The sequence below is a fragment of the Aspergillus ibericus genome, assembly GCF_003184845.1.
Source record: "Aspergillus ibericus CBS 121593 unplaced genomic scaffold BO80scaffold_2, whole genome shotgun sequence".
NCBI classification, from domain to species: domain Eukaryota; kingdom Fungi; phylum Ascomycota; class Eurotiomycetes; order Eurotiales; family Aspergillaceae; genus Aspergillus; species Aspergillus ibericus.
In genome coordinates this window covers 368,637-377,518 of record NW_020292100.1, presented here as the reverse complement: position 1 = coordinate 377,518, position 8,882 = coordinate 368,637, and the positions used below count along the sequence as shown (strand labels likewise).

General features: G+C 31.9%; 3 protein-coding genes across 3 annotated transcripts; 1 reads left to right on the top strand and 2 right to left on the bottom strand.

The window, feature by feature from the left end:
- Window positions 1–4,182: 4,182 nt before the first annotated feature.
- On the bottom strand, window positions 4,183–5,636 carry rps1 (40S ribosomal protein eS1). The gene is made up of 5 exons (XM_025718476.1): window positions 5,602–5,636; window positions 5,430–5,514; window positions 5,356–5,381; window positions 4,738–5,239; window positions 4,183–4,674 (listed from the first exon to the last, which is right to left on the bottom strand). Exons 1-5 carry the CDS (start codon window positions 5,613–5,615, stop codon window positions 4,531–4,533), a joined length of 771 nt encoding a protein of 256 aa, XP_025580000.1. The 5' UTR covers window positions 5,616–5,636; the 3' UTR covers window positions 4,183–4,530.
- A 986-nt stretch (window positions 5,637–6,622) lies between these two features.
- BO80DRAFT_371682 (transcription elongation factor 1 family protein) lies at window positions 6,623–7,514 on the top strand. The gene is made up of 4 exons (XM_025716491.1): window positions 6,623–6,732; window positions 6,789–6,833; window positions 6,884–7,022; window positions 7,080–7,514. The coding sequence occupies exons 1-4, from the start codon at window positions 6,730–6,732 to the stop codon at window positions 7,271–7,273; spliced, it is 381 nt and encodes a 126-aa protein (XP_025579999.1). The 5' UTR covers window positions 6,623–6,729; the 3' UTR covers window positions 7,274–7,514.
- Window positions 7,217–8,389, bottom strand: BO80DRAFT_498632 (uracil phosphoribosyltransferase; the record flags this gene model as incomplete). The annotated part of the gene is made up of 4 exons (XM_025724141.1): window positions 7,217–7,523; window positions 7,580–7,751; window positions 7,798–8,156; window positions 8,229–8,389. 4 exons carry the CDS (start codon window positions 8,387–8,389, stop codon window positions 7,472–7,474), a joined length of 744 nt encoding a protein of 247 aa, XP_025579998.1. The 3' UTR covers window positions 7,217–7,471.
- Window positions 8,390–8,882: the final 493 nt, after the last annotated feature.

The window sequence follows — 8,882 nt, the reverse complement described above, 5'->3', positions numbered from 1 at the left end:
TTTGTTGAATTTAGCCAGTTGATGAATTGGGAAATTCCAGCTGACAATTTCAATTAGCTTCTTTACTATTTATATAATTTATTAATAAAATCTTTAAGATTTAAATTTTATTTAATATCTACTATCTACTAGTAAATAATATTATTAAAAACTTAATATGATTAATTTTTTTATGCTAATATAAATAATTTATTAATATTATTTTATTAGATATGATTCTTATAAATTGATTTTAAATATTTAATTAAATCTATTTTAGTAATTAGATCTTTCAAAATTTATATTTATTCATAGATTAATCTTAGTTTAGACGTTTTTATTTAAAAATATAGAAATATATTAAATTTACTTACTTGAAATACCAATAAACTCTTAATTAATTTTAATATTTATTTAAATAATATTAAATTAGTTATGAAATCAATTCTTATTCTTTCTATTAAACATCATAGATATAAGAAGCTTTAGTTTTTTTTATTTTAATTAATTCTTAAAAAATATTACGATAACTGGAAATGCTTTAATAAATCTTTAAAAAAATTAAAAATTGATTATTAATAAATTATTTAATTTATTTTAAATTAATTTTAATTTCATTATATATTTTATTATTATATTAAGGGATAATATACTATACATTAATATTTTATATTTTTAATCGTTTCATTTATTTAGTTAGTTAATTTATTAGATCTATTTAAATAAAATTTTCTTTATTACTAGACATATTTATTATTAATTCTTCTAATTAGTATAAACTTCTATAATAAATAAATTTAAATTATTATAGACTAAAAAGCCTAATAACTATATAAAATATAATAATTTAAAAGATTTTAAATTTATTAGAAAGCTAAATTTATTAAAAAGCTAGCTAGTTATAGATCATTATAATTATTTTATAAATCTTTTTATATATATAGTTTTAGAGAATTTTTCTAGAACCTTTTTTTTAAAAGATATTTCTCTATTTCGTTAGAGACTCTTTTTTTGAATATCTTTTTTATAAGTATAATTCTAGTTTTAAATAGCTAATGAGGTCTAACTTTCTTCAGGCAAAGATTACTTTAAATTTATATTTTTAATATTAATTTAAACATTACTTTTTTATAAATATTTCAAGACTTACTATATTTATAAATAATATTAAAATAAGTCTTTATTAATAAATATAAGAAAGAATATTATTAATACGAATAAAATAAAATTTATCTAGAAAGTCTTATAAAATTTAATTAATATAATACTCAAAGATATTATAATAATTTATAAATTTAGAAAAAACTAGTAATCATTTAAATAATTTAAAATAATCATAAAATATTATCTTTTATTTATCTTCTTTCTAAATGTAGATATAATGGAAATTAGAAAATTTATATTACATTTATTTAATAAAATTATAAACTTTTAAAATATATTAGAAGTATTTTTAAGTAAATAATAATAAATCAAATAATTTTTCTTATTGTTTAATTTAAGATCTAGTAATCTATATAAAACTATAAGTTTTTCTTAATTTCAAAATAAATAAAATTAAAATAGTTATATAAGAATTATTAATCTATATAAACCTTCCTTTAAAAAACTAATTATTATTCTTTATAGTATTAAAAATTCTAATTAATTCATCTAGTATAGGGATTTTATAAGGCTTTTTATTTTTTTATTTTCTATATTTTTAGTTAGATTGATAGTATAATCTATTTTTAAATAATAAAATAATAAAATGTCTATAATAATCCTATTAAAAATATGTAGATACTTATAGTAAGATTTTAATAATCTATTTTTTGCTTTTATTAAATGTTTCAATTAATTAAATTTAGAACGAGTTTTATCAATATCTATTCGACTCGTTATAAAGAATTCTATAAAATCTTTTTTTTTTAAATTTTTAAAAATTTCTATATATTAATTAAATTATATATGAATTAAGATATAACTTTATTTTTATTTATATTATATTTTTAATTTTATATTTTAAATATATAAAATAAAATCTTTTACTTAGATATTATATTTTAATGTTTTATTATAGGAGTCTTAATATAATATTATATTTATAAATATGAAACATGATAAAAGGTTTAAAATTCTCTATAAATTGTTTTTAATATTTACTACTATTTTTATTATTAGTATTGAATCTTCTTTTTAAACTTTTTAATATTTTAAAAAGTAATTAACATATGCTTTAGTTTATATTAATTTATAAAATTTTAATTAATTATTCTATATAATATATAAATAATAAGAGCCTTCTTAAAATCAATACTATTAATTTAATTTTAAAATAGAAAAAGACTAATAATTCTTAAAATATTAAATTCTTTCTAAATTTTCTATAATCTTTATTAACTGGTATATACTTTTTTAGATAATAAGTTAGAAAAATTAAGTATTTTTTAAGATCAGAACCTACTAAATAAATTAAATAATTTAAATAATTCAAATAAAATAAACTTTCAAAATTTAAATAGTTTCTTCTATGAGATTACTTTTTTATTTTAGTAAAATCTAATAAATCTTTTTCTTAAAAATATATTTAATTTTCTAAAACTATTATAGCTTTATAAAAATAAATAAAGATATTTAACAATTTAATAATTTAAAATCTTATAATGTAATTAAAATCTAAATTTTTATTATTGAATTAATATATTCTTTAATATCTATTAAAGATAATCAACTAGATTTATACTTATTCTAATAGAGTTTCAATTTATAATATTATTTAGAGTAATTTGCTATTAATATTCTTAATTTAAATATTAGAATATCTTATATAATTTCTCAAAAATTTATTAACTTTTATTAGCTTATCTATTATTTAATTTATTTATTAATAAATCTTTTTAAAATCTAGTTTTTATTTAATATCTACTCTCTACTAGTAAATTTATTATTAAAAATTTAATATAATAGAATTTTTTTATTTAAAGCTTTCTTAGATATGCCCACTGGTTTTAATTAGAAAATTATTAATTATTTAAACTTTTTTATTTTAATATAAATAATTTATCAATTATTTTTTACTAAGTAGGGTGTTTGTAGATTAAATTTAAATAAATGATTATATTTATTCTTAAAAAATTTAAATAATTTATTCTTATCTAATTTATTAAAAACTGTAAATATTATAAAATTGAATTATTTTATTTTAATAGATTTTAAAAAATAAAATATTAATTATTAATAAATTTTCTAATTTATTTCAAACTAGTTTTAATCTTATTATTTATTATATTATTTTTATTATTTTAATGTGGATTATATATTATATTTTTACATAATTTTTTAAATTATCTTTTATATTATTTTTTATATTATTTTTTATATTATCTTATTTATCCGTTAATTATTCTAACATGTCTATCTAAGTAAGGTTTTCTTAATAATTAGGAATATTTATTATTTTATTATTTATTTTTTCAATTAGTATAAGTTTCTTCTAATAAATAAATTTAAAATTATTATAATTTAAAAAATTTGTTTATTATATGATATATAATAATTTAAAGAAGTTAAATTCAATAAAAACTTATTTAGTAATAAATACTTATAAATATATTATAATTTTTTATATATTTTTAGAAAACCTTTTTTTATTTTTTAGAAAACCTTTTTTTATTTTTTAGAAAAATTTTTGAAGAATTTTTCTTTCTTTATAAATAGAGAACTAGATAAGCTAGATTAGAGATATTCTAGTTCTAAATAGCTGATACGGTCTATCCTTTTTCAGATACTTGATAAGTTTCTTCTTTTTAAGATAAATTAATAAAATACTTTTTTTAATAGTTATAAAGATTTTATTATATTCACGAGGTCCCGCTTAGTAGCTGGTAAATTTTTTTTAATAATGGTTAGTAGTTGCCTGGGGCTGGTCATGTATGGGACTGTGAGGACCCAAAGAGGTGTGGGGCAGCCAAGCAATGAAGGTGCCGAGTAGATCATACTTCTGCGCGTCCTGTGACTCTAGGATTGCTGCCTGAGGCACCTAAAATTTTACAACCACTCACCTCTGCTTAACCTGACGTGTCTAACACTGATATAGTAAAGAATAAAGAAATCGTCTCAATGTTTTATTATGCATAGATTTATGTAATTCAGGGACCTTCCAACAAGCACGTTGACTTGCGGTGTAATACGGAGTGTTGAGGTGAATCAAATTCGTAGTCAGTCCCTCATGGCATTGGGTAATATAAAGTAGATAATCTATCAAACTTTAATGTTGGTTCGCTTAAGTACTATGGATAATAACCATATACAAGACACTACATGGCCTGAATAGTTAACACCAAATACCAACGTCTATATCCTTTCTTGCACCATGAGCGCCACCATGCCCAAAGACAAACTGGTGTGCCTGGTGAGACGGGAGTTAAGGACAGAAACTTGCATATACTGTCATTCATCGGCTAATGACACTACATTTTTTTAACATAAACTTATCGTACTTGGAGCAGTGGCACCGTTAACCCGAGACGGCAGAGAAACCAGAATCCACCACCAGCGAATACCCAGGGCTTAAACAGTCTCAAGCACCTGTTCCTTGAACTCCCTCTCAACCTTGTGTCCCTTATCATCAGTCGTGGACTCGCCGTGCAAGTTAAGCAGGGCACCAAGGTCGAACTTGGGCGACTTGAGAAGCTTGACTTTGCGAATGTGGACCTAGATCTGAGTTAGACGGCCGCTGATTTGCATACCTGTTTAAGGGTCATCGGGATAACGAACGTTCTGCAGAGGGTAAATTCCCTGTGTGGCCTTCTCAATCTCGCGGCCAATGACTTCGGGGATCAGCTTGGTGGTAAGCTGAGAAAGAGTGCAGCTAGCAGCCTCGCGCTGGATGATCTCGGTCATCTTCTTGCGGATAGCGCGGATCTGGGACGAGCGAGCGTATGTAGTCTTCTTGATCTGGTTGGGGCGTCTCTTCGTGAAAGCAATGGCGAACAAACGGAGAAGATAGTCGTCAGTCGTCTTGACGGTCACGTTGGCTTCAATCAGCGACTGCCACTTGCGCACAAGGGATCGGAGCTTGTCGGTAGTAAAATCCAAGCCATGGAAGTTGGTCAGGCAGTTCTTTCCTTGGATCTCGTCCACGCGAAGCTTGACCTTGCGGAAGGCATGGTCCTCGTCATTCTGGAGGTCGGCAAGGGAGACTTCGAAGATCCGGCCCTTCAGGGAGTCGTTCGCATTCTTCAGACCACTGGTGCGGTTCACCAAAGTCTTTCCCACACTTGAAACGAATTTGTCAGTCCCTGGTCAGGAGCACGCGCAGACATTTTAATAGCAGATAACGAGGCGGAAACAAAGATAGATGTCACAATCGAGTAAAGGGGGGCGTTGCCATACTCTCTGATCTGGAAGGTAGAAGGAGCCTACTCATGTCAGCATACTTCTACCCATTTTCAATCCTAGTTGCCTACCTTCACGGAATACTCGTCCTTCCGGGAGAAGGGGTCAACGGTCCTCTTCTTGATACCCTTCTTGCCCTTCGACAAGCGCTTGTTCCTATTACAATATCAGCAACACGGCGCAAAGATCGACTTGGTAGCGTTCCAACAGGCGATTGTCGGACGGGGATAGGCACTGGCGTACTTTCCAACGGCCATATTTGCGACTCAGGTCTATCTTGCACGGGTTGAAGACAGACTAGGATATCACACCACACGCTCTGGTGGAGGTGAGTCGAATCGATTGTCGCTGCTTGCTGCTCGCTGCTCGATCGCGGGACAAGAGTAGAAAACGAAATCCCACAGAAAAGTCGGCTAAGCGAGGCGTCGGCCCTATCTAGTTACATAATATTGGGTTCCCCACTAAACTCAGTTAAAAACTTTTCTGATTGGAGGATATCCTCCCAGGTCACATGATCTATTGTCTTTGTTACAGACCCGTACCTTATGACCCCATGGAATCTGCTGTACTTTCCGGGAATAAGTAGCCCAAACGGGTTACACCTGGGTACTAGGTACCCCCAGTCTGCTTATTCCCGGTACGTACTATACTTCGATATGTAGTAGATCATGAGAGCCAGGCCATGTAATCCAGTCAATGAAGCTATGTATGATTCTGTCTCCTTGATTATATCTGATTTCACTGCCTCATCCCAGATCTTCTATGTAGTTATGGTTCTATTTATTTGGCAGAATGCGTTCCTTTAGCTGTATAGTGTGACGACCGCAGCAGAATTTGTTTTCTCTCATGCAGTATCTGCTCGTGGATACTGGTTTCCTTTAATCGACTGCATAATTTCCATTAAATCGTAGAAAGCCAGGATCTGGGATTTTCTACCTTTAGCTATGTTCTAGTAGTAATTGTCGTATTACTAACATAGCTAGTAACTTACCGACCACTGGTTGTTGCGCCTAGATGCAACTTCTGAACACTTGCGCCACTGTAATCCGTATATATCTGCCTACCTACCTACCCAAGAAAGTCTCTAATTGTTTGCGGAGATACTAAAACAGCCAGAATAGGGTGCCAACCCAGTCCAGCTAACAACGATCTAGTTGTTTGCCACTACCACATCGTCTAACTAGACTTTCGTCTCTCCACCAGGTAAATTTGTGGGGGATTTGCGCCGGCTTTTGTCCATTACCACACTCCGTACTGAAGCCAGCTCTGTCATTGAATCGATAGGCTCGTGACGCGCACGGGTGATAAACGTTTAACGGCCTCGAATAATCGACCTTAGTCACAGGCCAGGCTACTAAGTCAATCTGAAGCATGGTATGCCATTCATTAATTGATTTATGTACCTCTTTCCTAAGTCTTGCTTGCAACAGGGTAAGCGGAAGAAGTCCAGCAGGCAGCCAGCGCAACCCAAAAAGGTGACCGACTCGAAGACTATCATAATTGCTGTCGCTGATGCGGAGACTAGAAAGAACCGTTGCCTACAACATTTGCTTGCCTTTTCTGCAACCACGAAAATTCCATCGTCGTGAAACTGGACAAGAAGCTTGGTTTAGGGAATTTGTCTTGCAAAGTGTGTGGACAAAGATTCCAAACGGGCATAAATTGTAAGTCTAGTGATCAAGTACTCTTATATGGCAGACCTTGCTTATGATGCCTTTCAGATCTCTCTGCTGCTGTTGATGTATACTCGGATTGGGTGGATGCTTGTGACGCCGTTGCCAAGGATACTGTTACCAAGTATGAGGAGAGTGATGCCCGTGTCAGACGCTCAAATGACTTTGCTACGTCTCCCAGCACTCGAGATATTGGATTCGAGGATGCGGAACACGTCGACGCATATGCTGATAATTACTGACTCTATGCTTAGAGTATACCGCAACGTACAAAATGAAGGCCCAAAGAAATTCCCGCGTCATGATATCTAGTGGAAAATACTATACTTTAAATGCTGTGTGAATGAAATCCATCACTAACATTGCTGAGATAGAAGCCTGTAATTCATTGGATCCAAATCACGGAGAGTATTTTATGATTGGGAGCACCTGTTTGTTGGCTAAAGAGTATAATATCGATCGCCGAAATCCCCAAGCCCTGGGATGATGTATCTAAAATGGTCTTTATCAGCAATGTCCTTCTAGCCTTGCAAATTCGAAGGACTCACTTTTTATCATCCAAGCCTTGGTCTATGAAGGCTGTAACTACTCTTAGCTTGGGAAATCGCTCTGCAAAATCCGCAACCCCGGAAGGGCTCGCTATCAAGTTAAGAAACAAGATGCGATCTTCTGGGACACCCTTTGCCTTCAGGACCTCAACGGCAAGTGTTGCAGAACCCCCTAGTCAAAGTTAGTGCAATTCGGCTACCCATGGTGACAAACTCGCCTGTTGCAAACATAGGATCGAGTAGGAGCACCCATCGATTTGCAATGTCAGCAGGAAGCTTTTCATAGAATAGCTTTGGCTTGCATGTTTCTTCGTCCCGCTGTATGAGAATCTTTCCGATTCGGACTGAACGGCAGCAATCCCGCAATCCCTGTTCCATTGCCTCGCCTGCTCTCATGATGGACACACCGCATATCTTCCCCTCAAATCTGACACCGAGGTAGACGCGACCTACAGGTGTTGTGACTGACTGTTCAACGACTGGCAGATGGTTGAGCCCCTCCTCCACAAGGAGACGAATGATTCTGTTTGAGTAAAATATGAAGTCGGCACGGCTAGTTCTTCTATCTCTGATCATGCTACGAATAGGTTAGCATCCATTACTGACCAGTAATATCAGCCTGGATATCTTAATTCAGCCTCTATCTTACGTCAACAGAGCGATCAATTGGGGGGATTGAGGCAGCACGTGGACATTCTCGTAGGGTATGTCTTTAGACACTGTTGCTGTGGGCTTTTCGCCATCAGGTCTGTAGATGGGACCAACACCTTGCGCAGGGGAGGGAATGGGTTCCGACAGGTCATTCGCCATGGTTATGGTAGGTAGCGTTGTGCCCTCTTTTCCTTTGCTCCCCTTTTATATATTTTTTCTTATTTTTCACGGGTCCGAAAATTATATAAAAAATATGTTAATTAGAGACAAGAGAGAACACCTGTGGCAAACTGCGATGTTTCCGGCAGGTGAGCAGAAGTGGGAAAGACAATGCCTTGAACACAGCGCTACCAGATATCGATTCGTGCTGCGGAGTACTGCTCATTTAATTGGCTTTAGCAATGTGCTTAGTCAGTATTATCAACCGGCTCAGTTTACCCCATATTCAAATACAACTCAAGTTTTACGAGATAAGAAGACCAATAAACTACATAGTACCTTCAGCTAGCATAGAAACTTCCCCGTCTGTTAAGCACTGCTTAAGGTACCTTCTAGATGCTTAAAATTTATGAGCCCGGCTCATGATCGTCAAATTCACCCGAGGACTGTCAATAAAAATAGAGCCAGACGTCTATACTGCATAGTAATTCTG

What these genes read in the sequence shown, in the direction of transcription:
- rps1 (XM_025718476.1), bottom strand. An exon ending in AGGACGAGTATTCCGTGAAG is followed by an intron (nt 5,382 to 5,429) that starts GTAGGCAACTAG and finishes TGACATGAGTAG; the next exon opens with GCTCCTTCTACCTTCCAGAT. An exon ending in GAATTTACCCTCTGCAGAAC is followed by an intron (nt 4,675 to 4,737) that starts GTTCGTTATCCC and finishes ACTCAGATCTAG; the next exon opens with GTCCACATTCGCAAAGTCAA.
- BO80DRAFT_371682 (XM_025716491.1), top strand. An exon ending in AGCCAGCGCAACCCAAAAAG is followed by an intron (nt 6,834 to 6,883) that starts GTGACCGACTCG and finishes TGCGGAGACTAG; the next exon opens with AAAGAACCGTTGCCTACAAC. An exon ending in ATTCCAAACGGGCATAAATT is followed by an intron (nt 7,023 to 7,079) that starts GTAAGTCTAGTG and finishes GATGCCTTTCAG; the next exon opens with ATCTCTCTGCTGCTGTTGAT.